The sequence below is a fragment of the Salvelinus sp. IW2-2015 genome, linkage group LG34, assembly GCF_002910315.2.
Source record: "Salvelinus sp. IW2-2015 linkage group LG34, ASM291031v2, whole genome shotgun sequence".
NCBI lineage: Eukaryota > Metazoa > Chordata > Actinopteri > Salmoniformes > Salmonidae > Salvelinus > Salvelinus sp. IW2-2015.
Window position 1 is genome coordinate 3,523,448 of NC_036873.1, and position 17,620 is coordinate 3,541,067.

At 41.3% G+C, this 17,620-nt stretch overlaps 2 protein-coding genes across 2 annotated transcripts in view; one reads left to right on the plus strand and one right to left on the minus strand.

The window, feature by feature from the left end:
* Positions 1-17,620, minus strand: part of LOC111958400 (uncharacterized) — a 345,226-nt gene that overhangs the window by 78,182 nt on the left and 249,424 nt on the right. The gene's annotated exons all lie outside the window — the stretch shown is intronic.
* The window catches only part of LOC111958443 (uncharacterized), a 126,857-nt gene continuing 115,944 nt past the window's right edge, over positions 6,708-17,620 (plus strand). The window contains exons 1-4 of the mRNA XM_023979702.2: positions 6,708-7,346; positions 7,752-7,882; positions 8,014-8,178; positions 10,367-10,531. Of these exons, the coding sequence (XP_023835470.2) occupies positions 7,058-7,346; positions 7,752-7,882; positions 8,014-8,178; positions 10,367-10,531 (750 nt within the window). The 5' untranslated portion in view covers positions 6,708-7,057. The remainder of the gene's footprint in view (positions 7,347-7,751; positions 7,883-8,013; positions 8,179-10,366; positions 10,532-17,620) is intronic.

The window sequence follows — 17,620 nt, forward strand, 5'->3', positions numbered from 1 at the left end:
AACTGAATTGCATAGTTAAATAAAAAATGTTTAAATCCAACGCATGCCAGAGATGACACCTTTTAACAGTGCTCTGCTACAAAAATCAAAACTCTCCACTTCATAAAGCGATAGTTTGTCGATAATGCCTTTTCCTTCTGCTCTTTCAACACACAAGAAATCAAAACAAAACCACTTCTGGTCACTCTGACCAACTCCACCTTTCCCAATGCATCCCTTACCATCCTTGATACTTCAAACGGATATCCCAAAAAAGCATCATTGTCAGTGAACCTAACTCCAACCAAAAACCTATACTCATTAACAACATTAGCCCTTTTGTTCCATTTTCCTTTATCACCATCTTCCACTCTTCAACCAAACTATAAGGATCCACTCTCTCCACAAATCTCACTCCCACTGGGCCAGAATCATCCTTTAAATCATTGGAATGAGGCCCGAACTCGGCAGTCCTCACCGCGGGTTCCTCATCCACGCTCCCGTCAGATTCCATTTCCCAGCTATTAGAGCAGTATCCCTCTTTTTACACATGACACCAACCTCCCTTACCACCCCGCTTCCCTTTACACTCAACTCATTCTTGGCTGTCATCACTACACCTGCCATCGCAATTGATTCACCTTCACTTGTCATGTTCAATTTGTTCTCTAGCTCTTCCAGAAGTTCTGTGCAATCCTCCATTCCATATTCACTCAGAACATAATTCACTTTTCTTCTGTTTCCCTTGTCCACCATATTCTCCTTCACCAAGTCTTCCAGAAGGTTTGTACAATCCCCCACCCCATACTTATTCATAATATAATAATTCTTCCTTTTTCCCTAACCCAATTGCCTGAAGTTGAATGCCTGAAGTTGGGCAAGTAAGACTGGTGCTGCTTATGTCACAACTGTTGTCTTCTTTTTCAAGGCTTTATTGGCAGACTACATCCAAAAAAGGTGTATTTCCACCACCTACTGGGTGGAGTAAAAACAAAGATACTTTAACAAGATTTGTATTTTTATTATATCCACATATCCTCAAAAAACTAAACAAAAGTGAATATACTCCTTCACTTACTCCAATGTACTCAGATCCCTACACAGACTATGGGGCCTGAGAGGGGGAAGCATCTTCAGACATTATTTACTGCAATGTGTCAGCTGTGAAATCCTGGCAATCCAAGAACCTTTTAGCCGCTTTAAAAATGATTTTCAGTTTCTTAGATTTATTGTTATTTTGTCCTGTATAATTAATCACCTGCTCAATAAACTTAACAAAATCAACCTTCTTCACGATTAGTATTTCAGGATCTCTCAACTGACTGACATCCACAGACTGTTGGGCATCATCCGCTGCCATAGCTTCATCATCTCTACTCACTGCTTCGCCAATTTTTGGACTACTAAACAACTATGGATTTAGAACCACGTAGAGTTATTGCAAGTCACAAAGAAAACAGATGATTCCACTATTCCAGCACCATTTCAACATCGTCTAATCACCAGTGCTTAGTCTAATACAGTGACGGTCTAACAGTGACAACTTAAAGATACCAACAATTATTTAGTCCATATGATGTGACTGTTCATGGTAAGGACTTATGTGTACGTGTAAGTAGAAAAAAAACATATTGACTCAACCTATTTGTAGAGAAACGCCAATGCATCCTCCTCTTTCATGTTGCATAAACGTTCTATGACTCTCTCATACACGCTTTTAGTTTTTGTTGTCCTAGGCTACCAGGCTAAAATGCTTGCTCGCTAGCCTAACTTCCTTTCATGGGCAACGATGCACCAGGCCAGTTAGTTAACATTAGCCTAAGGTACTACATCTAGATACATGTTGAACTTCCATCCTCTCAGGCCAGGGGCACAATGTACGAATTTATGGTAAGATCAGACTTGCCGTTATAATCAATGGCCAGTGTGGAGAATTAAGTAAAACCACAAGTCGAAATCCCTATCTCCATCCATGGCTAATGAGGGAAAGGAAAGACTTTACTTAGCTAGCTAGCCATTGGAGGACAACGACAACAGGATGCAACAATTCAAGTTCTGTCAATGATGTTTGGCTTGTAATGTGATGTGATTGGTCTGAAGCCAAATCGACACTGACTTCCCTTGAGACTTTTTGTTGTTGTTGCCCTTCCCTTGCTTTCAATGCTATGGTGGCAACAATGTCATGCGCTTTTTGACTAGACAGCATAGATGGGCTACACATACAGAGACAGAGGGGCACTGTTTCGTTCACTTGGATGCTTTATCCTGGTGAGATACATCCAGCCTCTTGTGAATTGAAGGAAATGTATGGAACACAGAGAGACAAAATAAATTGTTTTGTATGTATTTTTCTTTATTTCTTGGTAATTTTTTGGAGGAAGCCTAGCTTCCCTTGGCATCCATGAATACAAGCCACTCCATATTATTACTGTTCATGGTTGCACCTCCTCTACTTCCAATTACACTGTAGAGAACATATCTTATTGGTTGAAACTCAAACGGTGTGGTTAAATGAAAAATGCTGTTCTTTGAAATACGGTACTGCTTATTACAATACACTTCCAATCTCCTATGATCAGTATCTTTTGAAATATTTACCTTAACTGATGTAGATGGAATAAAGTCATTCTATTATTTTATACTCTATTCTTTCTAACATGCAGACTACTTTAGAAAGAACAGTGCGTTAGCAAGAATAGAGTAGAAAAGAATAGAACGACTTTATTCCATCTACATCACCTCAATAAGGTAAATATTCAACTGTCTTTGTTCTAGGCTAGGTTTAAGGTCTCTCTCTAAAAACAGGTGTTCACAAAAGCTTGTTTCTATAATTTGTGTCCAAGCATCATAGCTGCACTTTTTGTTTATGGTTGATGCAGATTGTTGTCCATTAGCCAATGAGTGTTTATCAATGAGTTCAAAGCACGTGAATGTATCCAACTGGTATTAACGACTTCACAACTGGTAAGAGCGGCAGGTAGCCTAGCGATTAGAGCGTTGGGCAGTAACCGAAAGGTCGGCTCGAATACCAGAGACGACAAGGTGAAAAATCTGTCGATGTGCCCTTGAGCACTTAACCCTAATTTGATCCAGGGGGCGCCATACTACTATGGCTGACCCTATAAAACAAAAATATTTCACTGCACCTATGCGGTGCGTGACAAAACACCACCTCAAAATTGGTTTCGAACGCAGCATTAGTCTTTGAGCTCCCTCCTTGACCTCTAGGCCTCTTGTTTGGGTGTTGTTGGGATTGTGAGCTGTGTTATAGGCTAGGTACACTGCATTCGGAAAGTATTCAGACCCCTTAACTTTTTCCACATTTTGTTACGTTATAGCCTTATTCGAAAATGGATACATACCTATGTAAATACGTTTTTATTTTTAATAAATGTGTAAAAATGTGTAAAACCCTGTTTTCACTTTAACATTATGGGGTATTGTGTGTAGATTGATAAGTACAATTTTAAATTGTATACATTTTAGAATAAGGATGCAACATAAAATCTGGAAAATGGGAAGGGATCTGAATACTTTATGAATGCACTGTACCTCTTGTGGTGAAAGCCCATTCTGGCACTGTCTGTATTGGTGGGGTAACCATGAGCTACTGTAATTGAGGAAGGCTAGATCTAAGTCCAGGCCCTTCTATGAACCCAGTCACGAGGCATTAGATGAGACCCTGAAGGAGAAGACATACTTCCTGATACACTACCACCAGGGGGGTCTCCCACTACTTTCTGTGAAGGCTGAAGCCCAGGGTGACCTGCTCTGTTAATCATTGATAACGGTTTATATAAGAAACAATTTTCTGTACACACAGAAACATGATAATAATAAAATGTTAACCACAGTCAAGCCAATCTCTACAACAGGGATTCAAGTACCTAACAATATGGAGCCATTAGTTTAAAAAATATATATAATAATTACATGTCCATATGTGTTGATTCAAGAATGAAGTAGACAAAATCTACGCCTCGCCCTAGTCTTAGCCAGTATGTTGTCATGGAGACTAAGTTTGGTTGTTGTTCTGTGTTCGACTGCCAGTTTCTGGTTGTGGTGAAAAGTGTTGTCCCCAGCCCAGATTTGAAGACGCTGTCTTATCCAGGGACCTCCACTATGTCGCCTCTGGTCCTGGCCTGCTCTGTGATGTGTCCCCTGTGCCCTTGTCTGCACCCGTCTGGGTCTGGGAATCCAAGATGGACACCCAGTCTCCTCTGTTAGCCTCCAGCCAACCAGCTACAGAAAGAGGTTAGAAAATGTGACCCGTTTCAGAAAGCTAGGCGTATGTCGCACGTCATTACTTCACAGGAGAGGCATTTGAACATAACAAAAAATAATAATAATCAAAATGCAGTTATGGGCAGAAATGCCTTCTGGAAAATGTCCAGAAGGTCACATGACCCATTACAGTGACTGTCAATCATCAAATCATTGGAATGAGAAAAACAATCTATAAATAATGTTTATTTTGCATGTGCAGTTGGTGGTGGTAATGCACCTTAAAGTTGGTTGCCAACCGCCATATAAAGTCCAAAGAAGAAGAAGCCTGAAGGAGGAGAGATTACTAGAAACAAAATCTGTTTACCCTTTTATCTGTGGATTAATTGTCAGAGTAGAGGACCTTGTGTATTTAAGGTAAATTAACAACCCAATGTTTATATCCCAGGACAAATTAGCCAGCAACAGCAAGCTAGCTAGCTAAATTGCGATAAATGTTTAATGCTTTTCGACCTGTCCCCAAATGAATACAGTTGGTTCAGAGTTCGTTTTGATATTTCAACCTGCGTGTCCAGATCGCGTCTGGTGTGGGTGGACAAAATCAACATGGACGCATGCGTGTGAGCGGTGTGGTCAGCATGTAAGGCACTGAGGAGGCGTCTCTATTACTTTGCTCATTGTGCTCTAGCTACTCCTTGTGGCGGGCCGGGCGCCTGCAGGCTGACCTCAGTTGTCAGGTGAACGGTGTTTCTTTCGACACATTGGTGCGGCTGGCTTCCTGGTTAAGCAAGCAGGTGTTAAGAAGCGCGGTTTGGGGGCCTCCTGGGTGGCGCAGTGGTCTAGGGCACTGCACTAGCGTCGTCCGGGTTAGGGTTTGGCCGGTAGGGATATCCTTGTCTCATCGTTCACCAGCGACTCCTGTGGCGGGCCGGGCGCAGTGCGCGCAAACCAAGGTAGCCAGGTGCACAGTGTTTCCTCCGACACATTGGTGCGGCTGGCTTCCGGGTTGGAGGTGTAACAGTATAACTTTAAACCGTCCCCTCGCCCCAACACGGGCGCGAACCAGGGACCCTCTGCACACATCAACAACGGTCGCCCACGAAGCATCGTTACCCATCGCTCCACAAAGGCCACGGCCCTTGCAGAGCAAGGGGAAACCCTACTTAAGTCTCAGAGCAAGTGACGTAACTGATTGAAATGCTAGTAGCGCGTACCCGCTAACTAGCTAGCCATTTCACATCCGTTACACTCACCCCCCTTTCAACCTCCTTTTCCGCAGCAACCAGTGATCCAGGTCAACAGCATCAATGTAACAGTATAACTTTAGACCGTCCCCTCGCCCCGACACGGGCAAGAACCAGGGACCCTCTGCACACATCAACAACTGACACCCACGAAGCGTCGTTACCCATCGCTCCACAAAAGCCGCGGCCCTTGCAGAGCAAGGTGCAACACCACTTCTAGGTTTCAGAGCAAGTGACGTAACTGATTGAAACGCTAGTAGCGCGTACCCGCTAACTAGCTAGCCATTTCACATCCGTTACAGAGGCGCGCTGTGTTAAGAAGCAGTGCGGCTTGGTTGGGTTGTGTTTCGGAGGACGCATGGCTTTCGACCTTCGTCTCTCCCGAGCCCGTACGGGAGTTGTAGCGATAAGACAAGATAGTAATTACTAACAATTGGATACCACGAAAAGGGGGTAAAAAAAAATGTAAAAAGAAAAAAAAGAGGCGCGGTTTGGGGGGTCATGTTTCGGAGGACGCATGACTCGACCTTCGCCTCACGATCGCGTTGGGGAGTTGCAGCGATGAGACAAGATCGAGAGAAGGGGGTAAAAGACAACAAATGACCAACTTTAAAAAATATATAAATAATAAGTTGTATACAAATCCCTTTCATTTGAAACGTTAATCATTACAGGCAATACTATAGCTACAATGTCAATTGCACAATTGGTTCTGTGTTAATTGGTTCTGTATCCTGATTGTCTATGGCGTCAGATGAGTGCCAAATCGAGATGGAGCACGCGAGCAAGAATATACATCACAGAACGAGCAGATTTGTATCGCATAAACTACTTTGAGCGTGCATAAGTTGGGCTGGAAATTAAACTTGAGAGCTTGAAACATTGATATTGAACAAGTTGAAAATCGTTGTTGAATGCAATAATTTAGTCCGAGAGATTTTTTTCCCCCTGAAGAAGCATTTATCAAATGGGAAAACTCAGATGTTTCTGCACTCTCACGAATACACCCGGCCTATGCATGAAAGTCTCATCTCACACACACAATTTCCATTTTGCTCTCATTGTACATCTCACGGAGTGAATGTTTTACAGTTCTACATCGTGGGGCTCTGCTCCTAGTGGTTACCCAAGGTGCCAGGGTTCCGGTCTAGAAGTTCGGATATTGATTGAACGATCCGTACACGGATCGAAGAGCTTACTCTTTCACATTCCGAAAACCTTAAGGTGATATTGTATTTAATAATGTATTCCGTTTCCTTAGGGAGAATGGTTTAATTGGGTAGGGATGTGAACGAGGCTTTAGACCTTCCCTGTCCACACTCCAGTTCAATTGGTTGCGGTAATGCATCACTAAAGTTCGTTGCCAACCGCCATTTAAAAACCACCGAAGAAGTGTAAACGGAAGTGAACAGTAACCAAGAACAATATCCACGGCAGCGTTGTTATTGTTATTTAGACATTTATCACCTTGGAACTTAAAATATTACTTATGTAACTGCACAGCATCACATACTTACCCCGGGCAGTGTTTAATTCGCGTTGGAGACAGGACTTGGTTGATAGATGTTATCAAGGTAACGCTAGCTAGCTGCTAACGTTAGCTAACAACAATGGCTAACTGTAGGCCTATGGTTTTTCACACTCAAATAGTCTCCATCATGGAGGTGTTAGCGAATGCAGCCGTGGCAGACATCTGTAAACTCGTAGACGACGACTATGCAGTGTTTCGTTTGGAAATAACTCAAAGTCAGAATGAAAGCAGGGCATTACGGAGGAAACTACAGCTACTTGAAATGAAGGTGACACGGGAGCGCGCAGAAAGAACAACGCGAGAGCGTGCACTCTCCAGTCGTCCCAGTAGTGTCAAGATCCTCGACCGATACAAAGGAATGGCAAGAGGTAGGCTACATTTAGCAGAAGGCCGAGGCTGCGGGGCCTGTCGTCCCGATCACATCTGCGCATGTGTGATGTTAGATGTGCTAACCACATGGTTACCCAGAATTGAGTCTTGGTCAGTTTTGGAATTGTATGCAATAATTCCCCAGGTTACTTAGCTAACTTGCAGAAAGACACTATCATATTCTATCCAGATTCTTGATTTACTGGCATTTCCTATTATTTACTAATTGAAAACAATGAGGCATGGAACTTAATACATTGATCAATACATAGTAAATCAAGAAGTGTTACCTCACATCCTTGCCAATTGTAGACAGTGTCAAAAATGTCAATAGTGTACAATATACCGTTGAGCATTGACAGTGCCTAACCTAACCACCTCTTTTCCCCCAATCACTCTCTCAGGTGAAGGACATCTCACTGGAGGCTACAGGAGCTCTGTGAAACCATCGGGTCACAATACATTGAGAGATGACCAACCAATCACTGTTGATGAGGGTAGTGGAACCTCAACCCAGCATGTTATTGTGATAGAGGTTAGTGTAATAGTATTACATAAAAATTACAGTACATCAAATGTGGCCCGTTTATTTCAGAAAGGCTTCCCTCAGCTATTCATTTGCTCACATCCCAACAACATTAATAACCACTCCTTTTCTTGTGTCAGTCTGCAGATGAAAATGCAGCAGGTCCTGGGGTCAAGCTGGAGAGGACTGAACGAGAGAAGGACCCACGGCACCAGACTGGAGCAGCGGCTGGAGTGTCGCCCTCTGTAGCCAGTGAGGAACTCGCCACTGCGCCAAAGGCCAGGACCCGACGCAGGATCACGGAGGTCAGTGGAACGCTGAACGCCGTCCTCAAGTCAGAGACAGACACCGAGACTTTAACTGTAACACAAAGGCTCTTACACGCAGGATCTGACCACAGATCAGACCCAGAGAGACTGGGCTGTCCTCCTGTTCCCGGCTCAGAAAACTTTCTGGTATTTCACCAGAGCCAGGGGACAGTTAATTCCAGTGGAGATGGAGATGGTGATGGTGACACGTTAGACACTGGCGGTGATCCATCTTGTTCTTACGCTACAGTGATGGACCCTGGCAACATGCTCTTGGGTTTAGAGACACAGACTGATCTGTCTAGACGGGACTGGAACCGGTACAGTAGTAGTGTATACTCTGAAGGGTGCCTAGATAAGAAAGGGGAGGTTATAGTGGTAGATGAGGTGACTGTGAAAGTGGAGGGCGACGCTCCTCCCACATGGAATGCAGATAGTCACTTAGAAGATGGACACTCACAGAACAGAGATTTCTTTGATTACAGGGGAAGCTTAGAGACAAATCTAAATGTCGCGACCCACTCTCCTTTACACTCGTTCAGGGATCATGATGCCGTATTCACGTCGAAGGCACTTTCCGATTCACATGGCAGCGTTCTTTTCGATCAGGCATTGAACTCAAATGACAGGGCTATAGCCCAGACTCAGGGAGGGGGGGCCACATCTGGCAATAGTAAAGAGAAACGGTTCCTCTGCATGTTCTGTAACAAAGGTTTTAGCTGCCCCCAGAAGGTGGAGATCCACCAGAGGGTCCACACTGGAGAGAAACCCTTCAGCTGTACCCAGTGTCATATGTGCTTTGCAGAGGCTGGCAACCTGAAGAGGCACCAGAGGGTCCACACAGGGGTGAAACCCTTCAGCTGTACCCAGTGTCAAATGCGCTTCGCTCAGGCTGGCGACCTTAAGAGGCACCAGAGGGTTCACACAGGGGAGAAACCATTCAGTTGCCCCCACTGTGAGAAGAGGTTTTCCCGCCAGCACCAGCTGAAGATGCACCTGAAGGTTCACACGGAAGAGAGGCCATTCGCCTGTACACACTGCAGGAAGAGGTTCTCAGAGAGGAGCTACCTCAGGATACACCAGCAGAAAAACCATTCCACTCAATAACATAGAAAGTAACCATTCCACTCGATAGCTTCTGACATTTAGATCAAACTCTTCATTAAAGACAGATTAATTTTCATTGTTGTCAGCATAAAGATAACGAGAGTAATAGATTTCAGTGTTGAATATTTCTGGGTAGAATATTGCTTCCAGACATTGTGTGTTATATATATATGGCATATTTCAGCCTAAAAAGTCTGTTAGATGTTGTGTTTGTACTGTGTAGCCTATATAATGTTCACAAATGCCTGTTTCAGTACTTCTATTCAACTACTTAATGTTTTTCCTAAGACACTTGTAATGAGAAAATGAATGCAGTTCATCTAGTTCATGCAGATTTTTGTTGTGTGTATGTGTGGTTTTCATATGGTGTATTTAAAACTTGTTTATGTTTAATAAACACAAAATGGGACTTTTCATTCTAAGATTTTCATTGAGACTCCCTTCATCACATCTTCTCACCCTATTCTGCATACACACTACAGCGCTTCATAGCCAAGTTAGTCACTAGTTAACAAAGTCATTATTATGACTAAATCCTGCCTATTTCTAAAATGTATCTTCTTAAAATTAGATTTTAAACCTAAACTTAACTACACTGATATACATTATGCCTAACCCTAATCTTAAAATAAAACCAAAAAGCACATTTTTGTTTTCATTAATGTTTACGATATAGCCAATTCTTATTGTGTGGCTGTGTTAATTATGGACAACCAATACCTAACAAACACCTACTATACAAGTTAAAAGAGTTTAGTCATGTTTGTCTGATGATGCCTTTTGACTAATCATAGCTTATATTTAACCTCAACATATTTCAAATCAAATCAAACTTTATTTGTCACATGCACCAAATACAACAGTTGTAGACTTTACTGTGAAATGCTTACTTACAAGCCCTTAACCAACAGTACAGTTCAAGAAGATGGGTTTAAAAACAAGGAAGTCATTCTACAGTATAGGACTCAAACAACGTTGGGATGGGTAAACACTCCATGTTGAAAGTGTTTTTATTATCTGTGTGTACGTACCTGAGGGAGTGTATGTCTGTGTAATCTGTATCACCTGTCTCTTCCAGGAGGAGGAGAGTCCAGAGGTGCTGCTGGTGAAGGAGGAGGGGTATGAGGAGGGTCTGGGGAACCCTGAGGGGACCATGGTCATGGAGGACAACCAGACTACACCACCTCCTGAACCCACAGAGGAAACAGCTGAGCAGCATAGGACCACACACAGTCACACTGAGGTGAGTCCACTGTGAACTACTGCCTGAATGGTATTAGGTAAGGGCTCTTATCCACAATACCTCTTAGAGTGGGAGTGCTGATCTAAGATCAGTTGTGCCTTTTAGATCATAATTAATATTAATATATAGACAGGTGGGGACCTGGGCCCAGAACTATCTTAATAAGAAAAAATAATTAAAGTTCATAAGATAGTAAGTGCAATTCCTCAACAATATCTTAGAATTCACGATGTTCTGATGAGCTTCTCAAATATCTTCTTAGGAATCCTCTTAAGATGGTTGTTGCTAGGCAACCGTTTGTGGCAATCATGTTAGCATATTTTGTACTGAGATCACCAAAACATGTTCTTGGGTTTAAATATTCAATACTGAAACATTCCGATGAAGTTTGTGAGTGAATGAAACATGTTCAATCGCTTTCATTAGCTTTTTCTCTCACTGCCCTGAGTTTAAGACAAGGATTTAGCTATCTTGGAATTAATAACGTTTCCAATAAGTTTATTTTCAAGAATCTAATTTCTTCTTAGGAGAAACATAAGAAATAGCACAAAAACATTTCCAATAACCTTTTTGAGGAATATAAACTTTTCTTAACTTTCTTCTTAAGTCTATAGTTAAGGAAAAAATGGCAGGTAACTTAAGGATCCGCCACTTTTTTTAAAATTTTCACCTAAAATGACATACCCAAATCTAACTGCCTATAGCTCAGGACCTGAAGCCAGGATATGCATATTCTTGATACCATTTGAAAGGAAACACTTTGAAGTTTGTGGAAATGTTAAATTAATGTAGGAGAATATAACACATTAGATCTGGTAAAAGATAATACAAAGGAAAAAAATGCTTTTTTTGTATTTTATTTGTACCGTCATCTTTGAAATGCAAGAGAAAGGCCATAATGTATTATTCCAGCCCAGGCACAATTTAGATTTTGGCCAAAATGTTGTATCAAGACTGCCCAAATTTGCCTAATTGGTTTATTAATACATTTTCAAGTTCATAACTGTGCACTCTCTTCAAATAGTAATATGGTATTATTTCACTGTAATAGCTACTGTAAATTGGGCAGTGCAGTTAGATTAACAAGAATTTAAGCTTTCTGCCAATATCAGATATGTCTATGTCCTGGGAAATGTTCTTTTTACTTACAACCTCATGCTAATCACATTAGCCTACGTTAGCTCAAATGTCCCGCGTGGAACCCACCGATCCTGTAGAGGTTTTAAGAATACATTTCTTCTTAAGAAGGTTTTGTGAATCTGGGCCCTGATCCTCGATCAGCATTTCTACTCAGAGAAAAGCCTCTCTTTTTTAAATTATTATTTCTTTACAACACACCACACTCTACCAACAGCAAAACACACCACATTTCAACACATTACATTGTTCTCTCTCATCCTGGTCTAAATCCGTTTTTGAATACTATTAAGCACAAGATAAAGTCTCGGTATGTTGAGCTCAACAGTCGGTTTATTTTCCAACATGTTATATTGGGCAATGCAGAAGTGCTTATTGTGAATATTTATGGGCTCCTGAGTGGCGCAGCAGTCTAAGACATTGCATCTCAGTGCTAGAGGCATCACTACAGTATCCTGGTTCGATCCTGGACTGTATCACAACGGGCCGTGATTGGGAGTCCCATAGGGCGGCACACAATTGGCCCAGTGTCGTCCGGGGTAGGCCGTCATTGTAAATAAGAATTTTTGTTTTTAACTGACTTGCCTAGTTAAATAAATGTAAATTAAAAAAAATTAAAAATAATGAGGATATGTCTTTGCTTTTTTTCCTGATATTTAGTGTCGACTATACAATTCCCCAGAAATACTATGTATTATATGAGGGGATTTTAATCAAATATGGAATGTGGAGGACAGATCAAGTAAGAAAGCCTTTCCAGCTACAAAATCTATAACATTACTATTGGATATGATCAATAACAATGGGCTTGTAGACATCTGGCAAATAATTAATCCAGTAGACAATATACATTTTACTCTCCAGTCCACAAGGTCTACTCCAGACTAGACTAGTTTTTTCGGTCCAACTTACAATCAGTGACAATAGATAACATTATTATCTGATCACAGTCAGGTAAAGTTGGTTGTAGAAATAGAGGTAAGCATAGAACTGTTGCGGTATTACCGTCACACCGGCAGTCACGAGTCACGAAAGCAGTCAAATTCCATGTGACCTTTTAGTCACGGTAATCCAAGCTCTGATACTGCTGATGGTCCTGGTACTCAGCACTCTATTGTCCCTCGAATCACACTGACATCAATGCAAATGTATTCGAAAATCTAATCAAACACTTCATGAGAGCCCATGAGCTCATGTTGTGCAACATTTCAAAAGGCTATGCAATTGCGTGAGAAAACAGAGTGAGGGCCTCTACTGAAAATAGGAGGATCAGTTTTATATACGCTAGGCCTACTATATCTATTTCTCAACTTTCCTAATATTAAGCACATTGCTTATATTTACAACAGGAGTATAGCCTACCTGGCTGACATGAAAATAAACCACGGGGAAAAGCGTCCTCCGCTCGCTATTTAAGTGCATAGATGACATGTATTTTTCCCCGCTGACCCTGTTTTGATACAGGTGCATGATAATGGTCCATTCTAAATCAAAACAAATTTCCCACATATATTATTTAGTATATGTAAAGACAAGATTAAATCAAGAATAGTCTGATGGGTGACAATATTAGCCTATCACTTGTGAATGATGCCTTAGCATAAGAAACAATGCATTTTTTAGAAACTTTTTCAAATCATAGTCACACACCTCATGTAGCCTAGCCCATAGGCCTACATGTTTTAATAAGGTTTGTATCACAACTAAAAAGAGGCCAAATAACTACTTAAAATTAAGCACATTAATCCACTTTACAAGGGGTGTGGAGCCTAACTGGCATATATAAGCAGCGCCTGAGTTTCAAGTTTGTGGAAGATCATTTTCACCATAAAAATGCACCCATATAATAACAGTATTACATGCATAATTGCATTTGCGGTGTTTTCCGCTAATGGAACATTCACGCTTATAGCCTACTACCATGTACGCATTGCAGCGCTTATAATGTGAAGAAATAGCCTAATAGTTTAACTTTTTAAGCTAAACGTTCTGATCTGTTGCGTCAGTGACATTGTGTAAAAAAGTTTTTGTTGATGTTAGTGGTTGTATTAATTTGATATCTATCGAATCCCACAACTGTCCCAGACTATGTTTGGAATATTTATTTCTTGCACAGAATATAATAGGCCAACTTTTGTACTATGGGGGATAGTAGATTGACTAGTGCTTTTGCTGTTCGTTAGGCCTACTCATATTGTTGGCTGACAAAAAGTAAATGTGGACAGTTCTTCCAATATTTCAGGAAACTAGGCGTATGTTGTGAGTCACTACTTCACAGGAGAGCCGTTTGAATGTAAACTTTTTTTTAAATCAAAATGCGTTTTTTGGCAGAAATGCCTTCTCTAACATGTGAACTTTCATGTGCCTTAATAACAAATTATGCCGTCTGTAAATACAAATAAAATGGTTAAATTACGAGCCTAGTTGGTTTAGCCAGCAACCTTCCCGGTAGCCATGATTGGCTAAGATAATGAGTGGGCTGGACATGCAGAGAGATGAGTTTGGATTGGTCTGCCATACAGCATGCTTCTGTCTATTTGAGCTGGTCAGTATGTCTAGGTAATCATGTCTAACGTGGCTTTTTTAAAATGTATCCTGTAGTAAAACTGCATAAGCCTAATGTCAAGTTAAAGTGTACTGTTAGCTAGCTAACAGTAGCTGGCTGGCTTGCTAGCTAACGTTATGTGTATGCTCTCCACTTTCTGGAGACCGAATTTTGAAATCAGTGAAATTTGATTATGATAGCTAAGGAGATGGAGAAAACACCTGTCTCCGGATTACATCTTCACACTAAGGGCAACCATGGCATCCGACAGGAGACACGTCCAATCATGATGTATACGAGTAAAATAGTCTAGCTAGCTACATTTTCAGATATTACACATTTCTAATTTTGACAGAAAGTGGTTTCATTTCAAGTTAAAGTGTACTGTTAGCAAGCTAACGTTATGTGTATGATCTTATTCTTCGTATCTCAGACACATTTGCTTGACTAGTTATAGCCTAATGTTAGCTAGCTAACATTGAACCTGGTTGGTTAGCTACCTGCAGATTCATGCAGGTAGCTAACCAACCAGGTTCATGAGTTGGGATTATGAGTTGGGATTGTGGTTCATTGTTTAGCTAGCTAGCTACATGTCTTAACAAAAGACTCTACTATGCAAGTATCCATTTCAATAGTGTCACTGCAGCAACTGTTGATAGACGTACTAGCTACGGCTACTGTTATTTTTCACTGTCTTTTTACTGTTGTTTTTATTTCTTTACTTACCTATTATTCACCTAATACCTTAAAAAAAATTGCGCTGTTGGTTAGAGCCTGTAAGTAAGCATTTCACTGTAAGGTCTACACCTGTTGTATTCGGCGCACGTGACAAGTAGACTTTGATTTGATTTGATTAGCTGGTAAATTCGCTCTGGCTATCTACTCCAACTTCAGACCACGGGTAAGAAAGTCTAGCTAGCTACATTTTCAGATATGACACGTTTCTAATTTTGACATAGTCTTTTCAATTCAAGTTAAAGTGTACTGTTAGCTAGCTAACGTTAGCTGGCTCGCTAACTAACATTACGTGTATGATCTTATAATTCGTATCTCAGAGTTATAGCTATTTATAGCTAGTTATAGCCTAAAATTTAACCTGGTTAGTTAGGTACCTGCATATTCATGCAGGGTAGTAACATCATGAGTTGGGATTATGGGTCATTGTTTAGCTAGCTAGCTACATGTCTTAACAAAAGACAATCGTCTTAGTGTGCCAGAGCGCAGAATTCCGGATGAATTTACGAACGCTCAACACCCATGAATATGGCCGGTGTCAGTAAACGTCGGCAAAAGAACTTAATTAAATTATTGCCAGCAGCACAGTTACAGTCACCAACGCTTTGGATAACATGAAACAGCCTAACCAACTCTGCTAGGGCGAGTAAAATGGTCAGAGTGGGGTGTTCTCTCATTATGCGTCTGGAAGTAGCTGGCAAGCTAGCCAATGTTAGCCAGTTAGCTTGGGTGCTTGACTGCCGTTGTGAGGCCAGAACGTTCAGATCAACCCTACTCATCGGCCAGAGTGTCCAGTGTGAGCTCTGAATTTACGTCAGACAATCTGACAGCACAGTTGCAGTCACCAACACTCTGGATAACATAAAAGCCTGACCAGCTCTGCTAGGGCGAGTAATTTTCAGTGAGCTGTTCTCTCTCACTTATATGTCTGGAAGTAGCTAGCTAGTTAGTACAGAACGCTCGTATCAACCCTTAAAGCTTAAGAGGGTGTGAACGATGCTGAATGGGTGTCGACAAAGAAGGGCTCTCCAATAGTAGTACCAAAACATTCAAAGGCCATTTTCTCAAAAGTGAGTTTACAAGTTTATCAACTTTCAAAGCAAAATTACTTTCCCATTGTTCCTCAGCGGTAGTGTATGATATACCATTTTGTAGCGCTGAGTCTCTACTTTTATCCAATGTAAAAAAACACAATTGAAAATGTTGCTACATAAGACCTATTTGAGCCGGTTGGTCACATATCTTCAATATGCACCTCGGAATTGGATAAGGACGCGCGCAGTTGCGTCCCTGATGAGTCTGTCTTCACTTGTAGCCTGTGAGAAAGACCTGATCACGTGATGGAGCGCGCAGCACTCAGGGAGAAGCGCACAACGGCCACTGGCCACACAAAGGGGATGCCGCTGTGAAATTCCAGGTGTAACGGATGTGAAATGGCTAGCTAGTTAGTTAGCGGTGGTGCGCGCTAATAGCCTTTCAATCGGTTACGTCACTTGCTCTGAGACCTTGAAGTAGGGTTTCCCCTTGCTCTGCAAGGGCCGTGGCTTTTGTGGAGCGATGGGTAACGACGCTTCGTGGGTGACTGTTGTTGATGTGTGCAGAGGGTCCCTGGTTCGCGCCCGTGTCGGGGCGAGGGGACGGTCTAAAGTTATACTGTTACACAGGCATTATCAAGTGCTTGTCAAATTATGAATGAGTGACTGTTGTAGTGTGTACAGCCAGCACAAAAAAAACTAAGCAGAGCTCATGCCTTTCAAGCAACTTTTTTCAAATGATCATTTGTCGCATCATGGAGCTTTACAATGTATTAAAAATCTAAACATGTAGCCCAACGTTTGTAGAACAACTAAAGTTACATTAATAACATTCAATTAAGCATATAGGAATACCTATTTTTGTTAACCTCTCAACACAGAATAGCCGCATGTGCGCACTCTCGCAAATCGTTTGTGGAGAAAATATCCTTTCTATTTTATTCATCTTTGTTCAGTTGTATTCTTCATACGATAAATTAATGCCACGGAATTCTAAGAAAATTTAGTCTGCTAAATGAACTAGTGTAGCCCACAGCCATTTGGCATACTGTAGCCAGATCAGGACCTAACATAAGGACAATTCAGAGTAAGCTTTTCTGTTCTTCTGAAATAGACTACATTTTCTTTATATCATGCTTCTTTAGACCTGTCTAAAATAAATAATGGATTTATTGTGAAGGTGTAGGCTATATTACATGGATTTATTAGACTTTTTAAAATGTAGATGTTCCAAAGGTCTGCATCAGTGGCTTGTAGGCTATGTGTGGAAGCCAGGAGATGCTAAATATGTTTGTTAATTAACTGTCAATTACCGTGAGACCGACAGTTATTTGGTTGACAATCACCGGCTGAGGACTGTCACAGCCCTAGTTAAGCCTACCCAAAAAGTACAAATGGTGATTTAACCCTTCACTATTGTCAACATGATTTTGTACCTTTTATTTGTAGAGCAAAAAGTCAACTGTGATTTTATTTTTGTTTGGGAAGCCGTGAAGGTTGTTTTGAGGGGTAACATTTTAGAGCTACCGAAATCAAAGGCACCAGGAAGTGATGGTTATACCTCAGAATTTTAGAAGCAGTTTGTAACTATACCTTCACCAATAGTGCTTAGACTGTATAACCATTTTTGGGATCGTG